Source organism: Polypterus senegalus, chromosome 8 (genome assembly GCF_016835505.1).
Source record: "Polypterus senegalus isolate Bchr_013 chromosome 8, ASM1683550v1, whole genome shotgun sequence".
Taxonomy (NCBI): Eukaryota; Metazoa; Chordata; class Cladistia; order Polypteriformes; family Polypteridae; genus Polypterus; species Polypterus senegalus.
Window position 1 is genome coordinate 161184233 of NC_053161.1, and position 18650 is coordinate 161202882.

At 45.5% G+C, this 18650-nt stretch overlaps 2 protein-coding genes across 2 annotated transcripts in view; both read left to right on the forward strand.

Moving 5' to 3' along the window:
- Positions 1–11506: 11506 nt before the first annotated feature.
- Positions 11507–14651, forward strand: LOC120533298 (zona pellucida sperm-binding protein 3-like). The gene is made up of 9 exons (XM_039760127.1): positions 11507–11904; positions 13040–13158; positions 13286–13389; positions 13472–13646; positions 13720–13840; positions 13926–14017; positions 14095–14210; positions 14283–14408; positions 14509–14651. Exons 1-9 carry the CDS (start codon positions 11560–11562, stop codon positions 14625–14627), a joined length of 1317 nt encoding a protein of 438 aa, XP_039616061.1. The 5' UTR covers positions 11507–11559; the 3' UTR covers positions 14628–14651.
- A 1878-nt stretch (positions 14652–16529) lies between these two features.
- Positions 16530–18650, forward strand: part of LOC120533370 (oocyte zinc finger protein XlCOF6-like) — a 39552-nt gene continuing 37431 nt past the window's right edge. The window contains exon 1 of the mRNA XM_039760223.1: positions 16530–17020. The gene's annotated coding sequence lies outside the window, so the exon portion shown is untranslated. The remainder of the gene's footprint in view (positions 17021–18650) is intronic.

Genomic DNA, 18650 nt, shown 5'->3' on the forward strand with positions numbered 1-18650 from the left:
CAATGCAGAGATGGTGATAAGTATTATTTTGAAAACAACACTGACCATGCCTGTGACTGCTCCGTGGTTATTTCTTAATATGAAGTTGTATGTATGTGGAACTGCAGGTCTGACAATACAATACAATACAATACAGTTTATTTTTGTATAGCCCAAAATCACACAGGAAGTGCCGCAATGGGCTTTAACAGGCCCTGCCTTTTGACAGCCCCCCAGCCTTGACTCTCTGAGAAGACAAGGAAAAACTCCCAATAAAAACCTTGTAGGGAAAAATGGAAGAAACCTCGGGAAAGGCAGTTCAAAGAGAGACCCCTTTCCAGGTAGGTTGGGCGTGCAGTAGGTGTCAAAAGTAGGGGGTCAATACAATACAATATACACAACAGAACAATTCCTTAAGACAGCATAATAAAAATTTTAGAATTACGGTTTAACAGTAGATGATATGACATAATTAGGTTTCGATATTTTTAGAGTCCTGGAGACCTCATCCATCTAGCTGCATCTCCATTTGGCCATGCCACGGCTGAAACATTGCTCCGATGAAAGGACCTCTCTTTCCCATGATTCCTGTGATCCTCCATCAGGGATGACTTTACCATAGGCAGGCAAACAACTTGGCAGGTGGGCCGTGGCACCAATGGCCACATTTGGGTACCGAGAAAAGAAACAGAATAGGTGAGGGTTAGTATTCAAATATAATTATCATGTTATCATGACATTGTGGTCAGCAACACAGGAGCGCCGCAGGAGACTGTGCATTCTCTGGTCCTGTTCAGCCTATTTACATCGGACTTCCAATACAACTCGGAGTCCTGCCATGTGCAAAATTTTGCTGCTGACACTGCTATCGTGGGCGGCATCAGGAGTGGGCAGGAGCAGGAGTACAGGAAACTAATCAAGGTCTTTGTTAAATGGTGCAACTCAAACCACCTGCAACTGAACACCAGCAAAACCAAGGAGCTGGTGGTGGATTTTAGGAGAACAAAGCCCCTCATGGACCCCGTGATCATCAGAGGTGACTGTGTGCAGAGGGTACAGACCTATAAATACCTGGGAGTGCAGCTGGATGATAAATTGGACTGGACTGCCAATACTGATGCTCTGTGCAAGAAAGGACAGAGCCGACTATACTTTCTTAGAAGGGTGGCATCCTTCAACATCTACAATAAGATGCTGCAGATGTTCTATCAGACAATTGTGATGAGTGGCCTCTTCTACACGGTGGTGTGCTGGGGAGGCAGCATAAAGAAGAGGGACACCTTACGCCTGGACAAACTGGTGAGAAAGGCAGGCTCTATTGTAGACAAGGAGCTGGACAGTTTGACATCCATCGCTGAGCAGGCTCCTGTCAATCATGGAGAATCCACTGCATCCACTAAACGGATCATCTCCAGAGGGATGGAGCAGCTTCAGCAATAGACTGCTTTCACTGTCCTGCTCCACTGACAGATTGATGAGATCGGTCCTCCCCCACACTATGCAACTCTTCAATTTCACCCTAAACGTTAACATTATACAAAGTTACTGTCTGTTTTACCTGCATTGTTATCACTCTTTAATTTAATATTGTTCTTTATCAGTATGCTGCTGCTGGAGTATTTGAATTTCCCCTTGAGATTAATAAAGTATCTATCTATCTATTTATCTATCTATCTTGGATTACTCAAAGAAATATGTTTTTATTTGGTCTGTGGAATTGAATTTTGTTTGTTTTTCTGTCCAGTTTGGTAGCTTTTGTTTGTTTCCCCTTCTGCTACCTACCCCACTCTGAAGGTGAGTACCCACAGTTTAAAGATGGAAGAAACCTAAATAAACACTTAACATGCATTTAGATTGTTGGGGGTGAAGCCAACAAACAAAAACCTGACATCACAAACTATCATGGAACCAAATCTATAATCAGCATACTTACTTCTGTCCTTTGGGTAGACAGGACAAAGCCTCATCTCGATTCTTGTAGAGACCACCGAGTGGTCTCTGGCACTCAGAAGGATGATGAAAGTGCCCGATCTTTGCTCTTTGGTGTTCTGTTGTGTTGTGTGGTTTGGTGCTACCTTGTGGTTGCTGGTTGCACTGCAGTTACACCCCTCAGTATTTCCCATCTAATGGTCTCCTATGCTAGTGACAGTCTGCTAGGAGAAAGACTTGCTTTGATGTTGTCTTTCTGTGCTCCCTACTGAGTCCAAACCCAACATGGCACCCTCATCCATCATCTTACACTCCAGCACAGGGTTACCATTGCCAGTGGAAGGGTCTCTCCAGGCCTTTGTTACTGGCCACCCCCTGGACAGTAGGGCTGTTACTAAAGAGCAAAAGTTCTGGGCTTAAGGCACCCATGTTTGGTACACATGTAGTGTTATGGCCATTATTCACTCTGATCATAGCAGAAAATGACTCAAGATCCAGATGTGTCTGAGCTGTGGATGTGCCTTCTTCACTGTGACTGATTCTTGCTATCTTCTCAGTTGAAGATGTAGACGTGGCATTCCAATGGAAAGCTCATTTTAGCAGCTGCACTTTCGCTGAACAGGCGTCTGAGACAAAGGAGTCTGCATATTATGTGGAAAATCTCACAGGCAAAGTCTCTTTGTTCAACAGGGGATACGAGCTTTAATAGAAAATGCATAGTTGGCTCCATCATGAAAGTAACTGAGCTCAGATTGAAGCCTGACAAATTAGGTTAATTCCGATTCCAAATGCAGAGTCTGGAAGTTTAGTGGATTCATTCAAATGGAATTTCTAACACTTCAAGTGTTTATTGCACATAAATAAAAATACAAAGAATGTAAATTATAGTCACACATGTAAGAGCTGGGACCCCCTAGGAGGCTCAGGTAAGCCAACACCAATCCAGGGGGCTATAACTAATTTCTTAAGTTCAACAGATTTTAAAACACTACAAAGTGTGTTTGTAACTTAAATATTCAGTGGATACGTCACCATTACTGAATCAACACAGTTAGTCTGATAAGACATGTGGTGTGAATTCAGCCTTCATTTGGACTTGGTACAAATGCAGCTGGCACTGCCAGTGTGGACTGTTCTCATTCGTCTCCTCTCTGTGAGGTTTCTTCCCAAGTCCTGCAGACCATGACAGTTGAGAGGGTCCTTGTTATGACAGGTATGGAGAACAGTGAAGTTCTTACTTGTGTGTGCCAATCAACATGCAACACATCACCATTCTCCAGCACTGTGATTATATTATGGTCTTCACAACAGGTCTCCTTAGAGCACAACTGTAATAAAATACAAGATAAAATAAAAACTTACCAGTTTATGTTGAAATGTGAAGAGTTCTGCTGGTTTCAGACATTGATGAGGTTAGGCTGACTGATGACCAACTTGTCCAGTGTGTGTAAGTGTGTTCAGGTTCCACACTGAATCTTGTGCCAAATGTAGCACCCCAAGACCTGGAACTTGAGAGGTCATTTAAGAGATTGTGCCAATTAGATAAGCCACAGAGTGCAGTGGGGATGGAACAATTGGAGGAAGACATCAGGAGTGTTGTGTGGTCAAAGAATTAAGGGGAAGGTTAAAGGTCAGGTGTTTAAGACTGTGGTAAGACCAGCAGTGGTGCATGAGCAGGAGAAGAAGTGGCAGAAATAAGAATGTTGAGATGGTTGTGTGGACTTCCCAAAAAAGACAGAATAAGAAATGAAATAATCAGAGGTACAAAAAAAGTGGGAGAAAATAAGAAAGTACAATAAATGAAGTTGAGGTGGCATGGAGAGATATTGAATATGTGGGTGAAAAAGTGATGTGAATTGAAGTACAGTGTAAAAGAAAGTGAGGGAGAACAAAGTGGAGGTGGAAGGTTAAAGGAAAATAAGATCTAAAGGAAAAAGGTCTGACGAGGGAGAACTGAGTTGTTTGGAGAAGGTTGATGAAGCACATCAACCTCACATAGGAGTGGGAAAAGAAAAAGAAGAAACACTACAGTGGGGCAGACGGAAGAACCACAGACATGTCCAGTACATTTGGAGAATAAATGCAAAGACTCCATCTCAGGGCTTAAAACCAAATCATCCTGCCTTTATTTCTTATATCCTTATTCAAATGTGAGATGCTGCAAGTTCAAGAAAGATTCACCTTACAGATGACTGGTCATATTATTGGATTCTCACACACACACACAGACACACAGACACATAAACATATATACATATACATATAAACATATCAACATATACACATATGTACACATACACATATCTATATATATATATATATATATACATACTAGCAAAATACCCGCGCTTCGCAGTGGAGAAGTAGTGTGTTAAAGAAGTTATGAAAAAGAAAAGGAAACATTTTGAAAATAACGTAACATGATTGTCAATGTTGTGAGTGATGAGTGTTGCTCTCATATATATTTTATGCAAAGGCAAATATATATATATATATATATATATATATATATATATACACTAATAAAATGCAAAGCCCTCACTGACTCACTCACTGACTCATCACTAATTCTCCAACTTCCCGTGTAGGTAGAAGGCTTAAATTTGGCAGGCTCATTCCTTACAGCTTACTTACAAAAGTTGGGCAGGTTTCATTTCGAAATTCCACGCGTAATGGTCATAACTGGAACCTATTTTCTCGTCCATATATTATAATAGACGTCTGCTCGATGCCCGTGGGAGGCGGAGTTACGCCTCCCATGTAATTTAGTGCCTGCCCATATAAGGCCGTCCGTCAGCGGCAATCCAATAGCAAACTCCCACTAAATATTCACGGGTGAAGGACTGTGCTTATGCAGAGGAAGATGAGATGGTCAGGGTGGTGTTTGGTACAAACTCAGCGAAACTGCAAGAGAAACTTTTAAGTACCGGGTCTTAGCTAACACTAAATACAGCCGTGGACATTGCACGAGATGGCACCAGCACAGCTGGGAACCTTCGATGCAAGAACACCGAGCGGCTCACGTGAACTGACGCAGTGCACAGACAAAAAGCAACAGTTCCAAAGAATGCTAAACAAAAACTGAATTACACAGTTGAGAAGGCAGCAAAAAAATATGAAGAGTCTGATACATACAAGCATATTCATAAGTGCAGCTACTGCGGAAACAAAGCACACGGTGGAAAAAGTCAATGTCCCGCTAAATGAAGACAGTGTAAAAAAAAAAAACCCGTGCATGCAGTGTGTCAGGTCTCAGATAAAGAAGAAGATGGGCTGTTTATTGATGAGTATATGTTTACTGACATTGCCAGTAAACCCGTGTGTCTCATTTGAGGAGCTAATGTGGCTGTAATTACAGAATTTAATCTAAGACGGCACTATGAGACAAAACATCAGGATAACCTGAAAGACCTGAATGCAATGCAGAAGATACAGAAAGCAGAAGAGTTAAAGAAGAATCTGACACTTCAACGGACGTTTTAACCCGTGCACAATCACAAAGTGATTTCAAGTGAAGCTGCTTTTATGGGAGACACAAATGCAGCAGTGCAACTTGCCCCACTTTCCCTGTTGCCAAGTAATGTTAAACCAAGTCGTCACTACGGTGTTCCCAAATACGCATTTTGCTGATAAACTGAGCGCACTGTGCACTGAGTTCGCACGGCACTTTGTTGACTTTGAAGAACAAAAAAAGAATTTTGAGTTGTTTCGCAACCCATTTGCCTTCGATGTGGAAACTGCTCCTGTGCAGATTCAGATGGAGGTCATTGAGCTGCAGTGTAATGGCACACTGAAGGCAAATTACGATACTGCAGAGCCCACACAGTTTATTCACTCCATTCCTGCAGAAATGCTCCAGCTCCGTCTACATGCGGCTCGAACCTTGTGCATGTTTGGTAGCACATATCTGTGTGAGAAGCTCTTCTCAGTGATAAAGACTAACAAAACAGCACACAGCAGTCGCCTCACTGATGAGCACCTGCAATCCATCCTGAGAATCTCCACAACACAGAACCTCACACCAAACAGAAACAAACTTGTTGCCAAAAAAAGATGCCAAGCGTCCAGCTCTGATAAAATGACATAAGAGCAAAGACAACTGAATGATTTGATTTGTTATTGCTGAAAAGAACAAATTTTATTTATATTTCCAGGTTTTCTTATGCAGCATGTTCATATTTAAATTTGTATAATTTTAACAGGATATATTTTTATGGAGAGCAAATTCTTTTGGGATATTTAAAATCTAAGTTTATTTTTTATATAAAATTACATAAGAGTAAAGAAATTTGAATGTTTATTCTTTTAACGTTTACTTTATTTCTAACTTGTATAATTTAGACAGGATATATTTTTATGGAGAGTAAAATATTATAAGTTGTTTAAGGTTTGAGTTGATTTATTCGGAATAATATTACTGTCTGTTTTTATTCATATTTATGTTCAAAAAAGTTAAGTTTTAAAAGTTTTAAAGTTTTAAAAGTTTAGTTTTAGTGTGTTCAATAAATGTTTATCCTGTTCGGCACGCGACCTAAAGTGTGTTTTGGATTTTGGCCCCCTGTTCAATTGAGTTTGACACCCCTGAAATAATGTTTTTCATTTTTCTTCCTTGATGGATTCTGCCACCCCCAGCAACAGTTGTTCACACCCCAAAGAGTATATATATATATATATATACAGTATAAATATATATATATACATGTGTGTGTATATGTATATATGTAGATATGTATGTATATGTATATATATGTTTATATATGTGTGTGTATGTATATATTAAAATATATATATATATATATATATATATATATATATATATATATATATATATATATAGATATGTATATATATGTGGATGTATGTGTATATATGTATATACTGTATGTGTGTGTGTATATATTGTGAACGCTGGCCCCGGCACAGACAGACGGACGACATGTTTTGCCCAACACACTGTTTATTTACAACTATTATTATGTACAAAAGTCACGTGCACTCACAACCCCAGCGCCCTTGGCACTGAATCCCCCAAAGTCCAGGGCCCACAGTTCTGTGCCTTTGTCCTGGCCGCCTCCTGTCCTTGCTCTCCAGCTCAGTCCGCTTCCTCCCGACTTCCACCAATGACTGGAGGGAGGCGGCCCCTTAAATAATGCCCCGGATGAGCCCCAGGTGTGTCCGTCTCTAGCCACGCCCAAGCGTGGCGGAAGTGTCGGCTGTCTTCCTGGCAGCTCTCCGGGTACCACATAAAGTCTTCCCCCCGGCACTTCCTGGTGTGGCGGAAGTGCCGGGCTCCCGGGATAATTAGGCACCGGGGCGCCGCCTGGCGGTGGCCACGGGTCCCTACAGGGCTGGGCTTCAAAGCCCTGTACCCGAGGCCCCTTGCCTAACCAGGACGGACGCCCCACTCTGTCTGGAGGAGGCACTCGCCCTCCTCCGGTCCTCCAAGGCGTCCCGGCCGGGCTCCAGCCCCAACCGGCAACGGCACGGGATAAACCGGCATCGGGCGCCGCCTGGCGGTGACCACGGGCCCCTACAGGAAGGGCTTCCATGCCCTCAACCCGTGGCCCCCAACAGAACCAGGACGGACGCCCCCTCGCGGTCTGGAGGAGGCACAAGCCCTCCTCACGTCCTCCTGGGCCCCGCCGGCTCCAGCCCGCCGGGGCCACAGTGCCCACCGCTAGCGAGGACGTGGGTCGAACGGCACAACCCGAAAGGGCAGCACGTCCCCAGCGAGGGTCCTACTATGTCCCCAGGGTCCAACACGGCACCCTGGGACATCTGTCTTCGGCACCCTCGCCGCGCAAACGTCCCGCCGACGCCGGCCTCAGCGCTCGCCGGGCTTCGGGCCTGTAAAATAAAGAAAAAGAGGGCCAGAAGCACAGCCAGGACACTCATCCCGAGCGCCCCGTCGGTCTCCGTATCGACCGTACTCCTGCCCCTCCGACAGCCCCCAACTTGCCTGCTGAAGTCCTCCGCCGCAGGTTCCATGCCCGTCCGCCGTCCGCTGCACGCTCGCAGGCGGCTCGCCCAGCCGCCAGGGATCTCCTCTGCCCGCACAGAGGACGGCCCTTCTCGACGCGCGCACCCAGCGCCGCCGCTCTCCTATCGGAGGAACCGCATTCACCCTTCGGTTCCTCCTTCTTTTCTTGACGCTGACGGTCTGGGTCTGAGCACAGCGAAAGCTCAAATCCAGCCCCGTCTGCGTCCAGGCAGAGCGACAGGAGACAGCTGCAGGCTTGGAGCGCAGGGCGCTAGGACCCAGGGCACTCAGCAGCCCCGATCCTACCAGCCCCTGCATATTCAAGCTCCTCGCGCTAGCTGTCTGCGCCGCCGCGTCCGCTGTTGGGAAGTTGCCTACTCGGAGCCGCTCGTCCCGTAATCGGTCACGGCCATGTTCGGCGAACCCCCCCACTTGCTCTACGGGGACGGGAATACTCACCACCCCGCCGTGTTCTGCCGGCCTCGGTTCCAGCGCGCGCCGATCCTCCGCCTCACGCGGCGCTCTCCCGACGCGACTGCCTTTCCGCCAGCTGCTCACACTGAGCGGCGAGAACACGAGCAGCTCCTCTAAGGACGGCTTGGCGGGCGAAGGACTCCTCCGACACACGCCGAGCCGCTGGTGGAAAGAGAGAGACAGACGTCGGTGGGCTTACCTGTTCATCAGCTCCACGCGACGCCTGCCTCCTCTGGGCCACTCCCTCTGGCCCAATCGGGTCTCGGTTTGGCACGAGACTGGCATTCCTTGGGCCCGCCTCTATCCAATCATCGGCGGGCACGCAAGACACACCGCCAATCCCGTGCCTGTCAGCGGGCGGGACATCCGGCCCGCGGCCATCTTGCCTCCCCTGCTCCGAGTGCGGAGACGTGCCTCTTCGCCGCGTTGTGACTGCGGCGATTCCTTGAGCCGCAGCGGCTCCGAATCCGCAGCCCTCTTCGCTGCCTCCTTCGCCGCGCTGCCGACAGCCCGTGGCCCGGCGTGCCTCGGCCACGGACGCGGATCCGGTTCGTCCCTCCCTGTCGAAACAAAGGTAAGTCCGACCCCGAAGGGCCGATGATTGCAGGGCAGGGCACTCACCTCCCGAATCCCGTCATGCCTCGGCGTGGCCTTCAGCGAAGCAACGCCGCCTGGCTGTCCGCCCCGACAGCGCGATTTCGGAGCCCGCTGCGCCCGCGATGTCGGGTCCTCCTCCGCACCGGGAAAGCCATTCCGCTGTCCGTGGCGGTTTTGGGGAACGCCCGCTGGTTGTGCACGGCGCTCCCGCGCCAGTGTGTGGGTCCTGCTGCGCGGGCCGTTCACAGAAATTGAATGTTTGAACCCAGGTCCCCGCCTTGTCCCAGGCGGAGCATCCTGCCGACTACGCCACTGTGAACGCTGGCCCCGGCACAGACAGACGGACGACATGTTTTGCCCAACACACTGTTTATTTACAACTATTATTATGTACAAAAGTCACGTGCACTCACAACCCCAGCGCCCTTGGCACTGAATCCCCCAAAGTCCAGGGCCCACAGTCTCTGTGCCTTTGTCCTGGCCGCCTCCTGTCCTCGCTCTCCAGCTCAGTCCGCTTCCTCCCGACTTCCACCAATGACTGGAGGGAGGCGGCCCCTTAAATAATGCCCCGGATGAGCCCCAGGTGTTTCCGTCTCTAGCCACGCCCAAGCGTGGCGGAAGTGTCGGCTGTCTTCCTGGCAGCTCTCCGGGTACCACATAAAGTCTTCCCCCCGGCACTTCCTGGTGTGGCGGAAGTGCCGGGCTCCGGATATTAGGCACGGGCGCCGCCTGGCGGTGGCCACGGGTCCCTACAGGGCTGGGCTTCAAAGCCCTGTACCCGAGGCCTTGCCTAACCAGGACGGACGCCCCACTCTGTCGGGAGGAGGGCACTCGCCCTCCTCCGGTCCTCCAAGGCGCCCCGGCCGGGCTCCAGCCCCAACCGGCAACGGCACGGGATAAACCGGCATCGGGCGCCGCCTGGCGGTGACCACGGGCCCCTACAGGGAAGGGCTTCCATGCCCTCAACCCGTGGCCCCCAACAGAACCAGGACGGACGCCCCCTCGCGGTCTGGAGGAGGCACAAGCCCTCCTCACGTCCTCCTGGGCGTCCCGGCTGGCTCCAGCCCGGCCGGGGGCCACATATATATATATATATATATATATGTGTGTAAATGTGTATATGTATATATATATATATATATATATGTATATGTATATATATATATATATATATATATATATATATATATATATATATTGTATGATTAATATGATTTGATTTGTTGCTTTTTAATATTCATAATATAAAAATATAATCATTGTCTTATGGTTTATTCCTCAAATATTCATCCTCATATCTGAGTATAGGAGAAAGTCTAGGGGAGACCACTCATGATTATTATTTTGTTCTTCAAAGACCCTCTTGCCCAGCACAGACGGCATGCCGGAGTATCAGCTGGACCCCATCGATGCAGGTGGGACTGGTTTGGAAGGACATCATACACCAACTGATTCAGAAACTTCAGTCTTGCTGATTCTCATTTCCAAATCTGCCTGTGTGATCTTTTGGGCAGTTATATAACCCCAGTTGATGCAATTTCCTTGCTGGCGCATAGCCACTGCCCTGCTACACCGTTCCTCTTCCACCTCTGCACAGACCTCCTCCTGGATCAGTTGATATATTACTTCAAAATTACATCAATAGGCCAAAAACACCTTTTCTAGATGTAATCTGAGCTCAACTTCCAGATTATGACATAACCATGGAGCAGTCACAGGCACAGTCACTGTTGGACTCAAAACAAAATGTATGATCATCTCTTCATTGTTTGAACTAATCCATCCAAAACTGTTCCTGCTTTTCTTGTGGTTCTCCCAGTTGCCTTTCATTATGTTTTTGCAGGGTGATTTAGTTTATGACCTTTTATGTTTAACCAACAAAATATGAACTCAATGTAAGTGGAAGGATGATCCTCTGGCTCCTTTCTAAGGCTGATATTGATGATTTTATTTTACCACAATAGATCCATAGCGCTTGTGTCGCCATAACTCCAAACGTTTTAAAAATGAATTTGATTCAAAACCTTAATCCATAATCAAAATGAGATAAAATCGAAGCTACATAAATATTCAATAAAGACTTTGTATAGCAACTAACCATTCATATCCACAAAAACACTTGACTACATTCAAGTTAATTACATTTGTCAATTATTTTATTTACAAAGTCTTCCATGTTAGTTTGCAAAGTTGTCCACAAATCTCCTAAATGAAATTTCTTCAAAACATCACCCTTAACATTTATAATTTAGCAGTGTTTGTTTTTCTCTTTCGCAAAATAAGCTTTATTATCGAGAGTTTTAAAGCCCAATTCCTTCCCCGTGTTCAAAGAACTGTCAAGTTACTGCTTGAGATGGACGTTCGCTTTGGCGTCTGTTTAAATTTGCGCTTCTAATTGTATTATCTTCTTGCCGTAATCCACCTCAGTATTTCACGCTTATTGTTTATTTCAAATGACTGGTGACTGATTGGCAATCTTTTTATCCGCACGTGTTATTAACTTTAATCAGCCGAACGCCTTCATTCGTGTATATAAAGACTGCGCTGCACTTCAAAGCTTACTTCGTTTTGTTATTTTTTTCTCCATTTGTTATTTCAAAATGTGGTGGAAGGGTCAGATAGCCCTGGTGTTGCTGCTCTTTTTCCTCTGCGATGCTTTTGCTCAGCCCCGTTTTAAAGGACGGCATGTTATTGCAAAGCAGCAGAAGCCCGCGGTCGTGCTTTATGCTAACCCTATTGAGCCGAGAGCTGGCGCTCCGCAGACCGTAACCGCTCAGTGCACCGACAGTGAGGTGATCGTCACCATCAGTCCGGACTTGCTGGGCATCCAAAAGCCGGTGCAGCCTTCTGATCTTTCCATGGGTGGCTGTGGAGTCACCAGCCCGGCCGGTGCTCAGCCCTTTGTGATTGAAGCGCCTCTGCAGGGCTGTGGGAGCACCGTGGAGGTGAGTTGCTTCAGTGCTCGTGTACTTTTCCTAATCCGCAGTGTCAAGATGATCGTTACTGAAAGTCTTTAGTCGTACGTGGCTGTAACTTGGACAGTTAAATCCAGTATTGTGCCCAGACCCGGTTTATCCTTCATCCCTGGTGTAGAGCCCGCTCTTGACCTGTGTGGGCACGTGTCTGGTAGGGAGCGTGGAGGTCGGTCGAATTCCGACTTGCGCAGCACGGTGATTAGTCTAGCAGCTGAAACTTTGTATTTGGGCTGCATTTAAAAATTTTTAAAGTGAATATGGTCGAGGCATACTATGAACGACGGGAGTGCTCCCTGAACTCCAGTGTAAAGCTCTCCGGGTGGGACTGCAAGATCTGAAGGATTGTATAGCAGCCCCCTTAATGCCCATGTAAAGTTTAGCCTGCATTGTAAGCGTTAAACGCGTTGATTTTTGGCCCACTATTGTACAAACTTGGACTCCATTGGTTCCTTTAGGCACAAGGTCTCTGCAGGTCCCAGTCCTCTGAATTGTGGCTAAAATGGTGACCTAATCACTTTGTAATCCTTTACAACTAAGGTTGAGTACCTGACTAGACAGCAGGTGCTTTTGGATTAATTCAGGAAGCTGCAAAATTGAAGTTTGGTTGCAAAAATTTCAAAGTTTCTCATCAAAATTGGATTTCTTGTACAGAATGTTAAATGTGGTTGTAAGTAAGCTGAGAATGCATACTGAATTAGTGCATTTCTACAAAATGTTTCATATGATTCTCGGGTAACCTTTTGATTTGTGGATGGATACAAATGTGGGCCAGGTCTAGTTCATTTTTTTTGTGAGCTAAAGATTTGGAAAAGAACTAGATAAAAATTATCAATTGGCAAAGTGACTTGGCAGGGCAATTGATTATCTACAAGTATGTAACCTTTTAGGATGCTTTAGAGAGTTGATAGAATCCAACTAGCTGGGAGGTTACAGTTAAATGTTTAGATATTCAATCCAAGTGTGCAGTAGCAGCATTTAGTCAGCCTGGGTTCTATAGATGTTACATGTACTGATCCAGTCTAGGTTTTGCTCCAAGGATAACTTGAATAGCTTTAAACAAAATTGCTTACAAATCCAGGTAACAATTGTTGGTTCATCTCTTTAGATGCATGGTGCTGAGATAGTGTACACCTTCACCCTGGACTACAATCCTTCTCCAATTGATGGTCTCCCCATTGTAAGAACAAATCCAGCTGTGGTGCAGATTGAATGCCATTACAACAGGTGAGATGTCATGTAACTAAGGCACAAGTGGAGTTGGTTTGTGTTTGGAACTTGGCTCTAATAGCTTAACATGAGTACAGGAATTCTGTCACACTTCAATTCTAAATCTTCAAACTTCTCATCACAGGCTCCACAATGTCAGCAGCAATGCTTTAAACCCCACTTGGGTTCCCTACACCTCCACAATCTCTGCTGAGGATATTCTGGGCTTCTCGCTGGTTATAATGAGCAGTAGGTGTACATCTAAAAAAACATTCCATCTGTATTGCTAGTTAGATGTGGATGTAACCCCTTGTCATGTTCCACTCTGCAGGTGACTGGAGTGGGCCAAGTCCATCCAATACCTTCTTCCTAGGAGACCTCATTAACCTTCAAGCATCTGTGGACAGCACTAACCATGAGCCTCTCCGTGTCTTTGTGGACAGCTGTGTGGCCAGTCCATTGTCCAACTTGTCTGCCCCAGCCTATATTTTCATTGGGAATAATGGGTGGGTGTGAGCAATAGTCTGAGTAGATCTCGGTCTGGAAACACAATGCTATGGTCGCTCTTGTGTATTGCAGGTGTTTCTTGGACAGCCAACTGACAGGCTCCAATTCCCAGTTTGTGTCCCCCAGAGTTGCCCAGTCTGTAATGCAGTTCCAGCTGGATGCCTTCAGGTTTTATGGCCTGACTACTAGTTCAGTAAGTCCTTTCCTTGCATCTCCTTTGGAGGAATCCCATTGAAGCTCCCAGGTGTAACTGTAGTCTCTTGCATGTCTACTTTCAGATCTTTATAACCTGCCGTCTGAAGGTGACTTTGGCATCAGCTGATGTTGATCCTTTGAATAAGGATTGTTCATACAACTCTGCACTGAGCCAGTGAGTGTACAGGTGTGCCCTTTTCCTTGCCAGTCTGGCTAATAAGTAGGCAGGTTTTGATTGGTGGCTGTTTCTAGGTGGAGCTCTGTGGATGGGAATGATGGTGTCTGTAGCTGCTGTGACACAAACTGTGCCAACCCCCCTCCCTTCAGGAGGGGCCCTGGTGCCCCCAGATACAGACCCAGGAGAGCAAGTAAGTGACCTCACTAGCAGACTTCTGCAGTGTCCAACCTTTGGATACACAAACTGCAATTGTGTTTTCCAGGTGAAGTGAGTGTTCCAGCTGGATGGGAGGAGACCATTTCTGTTGGACCCCTCTTCCTGAAGCAGGTCTCTCCTTTGTCTTCTGTATCACAGTCATTGTCTGGCCAGCAAGATGAAATCAATTCTGGTAACTTGCATTAAGGGGCTTGTATTAATTTAAAACTCTTGCTATTCCATTAAATAGCAGTCCTTAACATTTATCCCTAATGCTTTGCCTTTTCATGCAGGATCCCAATTCCAAGCTTCCATCCTTGGAGCTGTTGTGGGTGTCCTGGCTGTCTCCTGTGTGGCTGTACTACTCTTTGTCTACAGAAAATCAAAAGAAACTGTTAATACCAAGCAATAAAATGTATTAATGCTTGCAACCTTGTATCCAGTATTTTTTTTTGTTTTGGGGTGGTGGGTCAATACCTGATCCTTGTATTGCATGATCTTGTCAGACAATCCCCTCCACCTAGAAGAGGATTCAATTTTCACTATTCTGTGATCTAATCCAGTTTGCCTAGTGCTTGCCACTTATCTGAGGTTGACCCATGCACTGGTACAGAGTAAAACACCCACCACACTGCTTGTGTGGGTTTTTTCTGGGGAGGGGGGTTTGCCAAACAATTGCATGTGGTCCAGTTCCACCCTTTAGCAGGCAAAAGATGCCCATTTAGCACCTCAGTTCTAAAGTCCTCAATGAGGATCCTGTGAGCCAGGTCAGACTTGGAATTGTGGCACATGTCCATAGTGCCTTAAGTTATGCTTCTCTCAATTCAGGTAATGTGCCTCATTTTGGGACTCCATGAGCAACCATTTGACAGGTCAAACCAGTGGTGCCCAGTCTCTGAAGAGATACTGTAAGGATTCCACCCTTTGTTTTTGGTTACTGGATAGCATCCATGTCAACTATATAGCAAGTCTGGAAGCACCAGGACTCGATCGATCTAAATGGAGAAGATTGTTGCTTCTCCACAACCCCCAAACCCCAATTGCAGCATTGGAAATGTGATTAAGATTCACTTAAGTGGCTTTTTTTTTTTTTGGGGTGAATGTCCTCCCAAAAATGGATTAAATCTGGGGAAGAGAATCTTGCATGGGTCTAAAGAGGTGCTCTAATCTCAATGTTTGGTTGGCACCAGAGAAATGCCATAATCTAGACAAGGGGTTTTCTTCTCCCGTACCCAACCTTGGTCTAGAGACTTGCTATTGCTGCAGGAATTTAGTCCATCCAGATTGTCAATTTTTGTCCTGTAATTTCTGCTTTTGGAAAAACCCAAGCAGTCTTTTTTTGGAAATGTCTCTTCTGCTGAAGCTTTAAATGGTCCTCTCTTGCTTTTCTATGTAGTTGTGCTCTAATGTCAAGTTTAAAAATAAGCAGATGACCCTGAATGCTGCAACTACTTGGTTGTCAGACCCATTAGTACAGTAAATGTTAGACTTGTCTAACATCAATGCAAAAATCTGAAATCCAGAATGAGCCAGCTGAGATGTTAGTAATTTTGGCCAAAAAGGAAACAAATCTGTCTTCACTTGTTTTGGCAGGGCCTTTAATATCCAAATAATGCAGGCACTTGGAGCTGCTGGATGTCACCTCAAGCTGCATATTATAATAGTAGAATACAATCATTTGGGCGAGTTAAGCTAAAGAACACTCTGGTGGCAAAAGCCAATTGGGCTTCTAACTGTGAGGGCCTGCTTTTGTGTTAGCTGGCCATCTTCTTTCATGTTCTCTACACTCTACTTCTGTCTGTGCTCTTCTCTCCAGTAGTGAATCTGGGATATAGCACCGCTAGTATATGGGGAGGAATTCATTCAAGAGCCAGTGAGCTTCTAACAGTGAGGATGTTTATTTGTTACTTTCAGCATTACTAAAGGATGCTGTCAAAGATCATAAGGATGATAAAGATGCTTCAGGTCCATTTTCATCATTGCTATTCATAAGAAACCTATTAGGTGAATTTCACAATATCTTTCTTTTCAAAATCAAAGTGTGCTTTCTCCTGTAGACTAATCTGGATCTCTTTCGACGATTCAGATACTTACAAGTAACTGTTACATGCTGAATTTCTGGAGTTGGAGCTGCAAAACATTTATCCAACTCTTAACTCCAGCAGTCGATTCACCAGTGCTTGAATAAGCAGGACTGCAAATCAAACTGTGACATCTGTCAGTTCTTCAGTGGCTAACACACGAATAAAGACTCCAATACAAAGTTTTCATGTAATTTAGTTTGAACATATTTAAAAAATATTGATGCCTGCCCTCAATGTGCAGTGGGGTATGGGCAGCATGTGCCTTGCTGAAGTCAACAATCATCTCTTTGTCTTGTCTGCATTAAGAGTCAGATTGCTGCATTTGCACCAATTCACAGTCTCGTCCCCATTGCTGATGAGACCCACCACCGCTGTGTCAGCTTGAATACAAATTCAGGTATTCAGTAAAACCTTTAGTTGCTTACTAGTTCTAATCTAGCATATTAACCGACAGCACAGTAAGTACCCTAAACCCCCCAACGCCCATTGTCCTACGGGTCACACAGCTAAAGTATGCTAACTATATTCTGAATCTTCGTCGGCTTTCATTCAACTCAGCTAAAAAAACAAACGTAATCAGATTTGGTGATGACGTCATCAAGAGCGACGGAAACGGGCGGTGCAACTCTGCTTGTCTCTTCGGCGCGTGGATGGAAGCCTTGTGTTCGTCTCTTCAGTCTATAATGCCTGTTTGGAGGATACCGATTCTGACAGATAAAAGGTACGCGCTTAAATAATCTGCGAGGGAAATGAGTGACAAAAAATACATGACACGGCAGCAGCACCAGCATCGGCAATCGCAGATACAAAGCAGTTTGTGCGTCATTGATGTGCCCCGTGCTGTTCACTTCATATCCGTAATATTACTAGAAATCGCCCAGACATGTAGCCTGTTCGTTGCTCCCTTGTCTGTCCGTCTGGTGTCTCTTCACTTTGAGCTCGGTGCGGTTGTGATGGCCATTCAGAAGGGCCCGTTGAGTTTTCAGTTTTTTTTTTTTTTATGTCCTTTAATTCGTGATGACATATTTAATCGGGACAGGTTTGCAGCTCTGGTGAGCCTCAAGTAGGTGTCCGAGTGCTTGTTAGATGGTAAAGTGCGGCGAAGAGACACGGTGGACGCTCTTTGTAAGGGCCTCCCTTCACACCAGAGCTGCTCTTTTGGCACAGCAGGCAGATCCTGTTTTCGCTGTAATCGTTCCTGTAATGTCCAGTAAATCGATCGGTGTGTTAGCCTGCGTGCCCGATTAACTGCCGGTTCTCCTGGTCCACAGCGCGCTTCACTCTCGTTGACGGTTTTCGCAACGTGATGTTAAAGCGCCCGAGTCATCGGCCGCGCCGTTGCATATTTATACAGCGCGCTGAAGCCGGTATTGAGCGATGTCATCTGTATATGAAGGATTTTAATAATGCATTTCGTGTTTATTTTGTAGTTTATGTGTAGGGTATGGCGACTGAACGTATTTAACCGTGATCTAAGTAACTGAATATACAGCATCTGTTAGCTACGGTATGCACATAAGAAATGATGTCGCGGCTACGAGGTTAAAGGTGTGTGCTAAAACATCCAGTGCTTTCTATAATGTTTTGGGCAATGACACACTTATCCGTGATTTAATGGTCTTCTCCACAGTTTAAACTTAAAATAAAACAATCCAGAGGTGATTAGAGTGCATATTGCAGACTTTCATGTTAGAGGATTTGCATACATTTTGCTCACACCATGTAGACAACACTACATGCAGTACATAACACACACATTTCTTCATAATCTGACTTTTGCATTGAGTGATTTCGTGTGAGTCTGTGTGTTTGTAGTTGATCTATCAAGCAATGGCTGACATCGAAAGACTATTTCATATTTACAATATTGTTTTAATATACACTCACCTAAAGGATTATGAGGAACACCATACTAATACGGTGTTTGACCCCCTTTCGCCTTCAGAACTGCCTTAATTCTACGTGGCATTGATTCAACAAGGTGCTGAAAGCATTCTTTAGAAATGTTGGCCCATATTGATAGGATAGCATCTTGCAGTTGATGGAGATTTGTGGGATGCACATCCAGGGCACGAAGCTCCCATTCCACCACATCCCAAAGATGCTCTATTGGGTTGAGATCTGGTGACTGTGGGGGTCATTTTAGTACAGTGAACTCATTGTCATGTTCAAGAAACCAATTTGAAATGATTCGAGCTTTGTGACATGGTGCATTATCCTGCTGGAAGTAGCCATCAGAGGATGGGTACATGGTGGTCATGAAGGGATGGACATGGTCAGAAACAATGCTCAGGTAGCCCATGGCACTTAAACGATGCCCAATTGGCACTAAGGGGCCTAAAGTGTGCCAA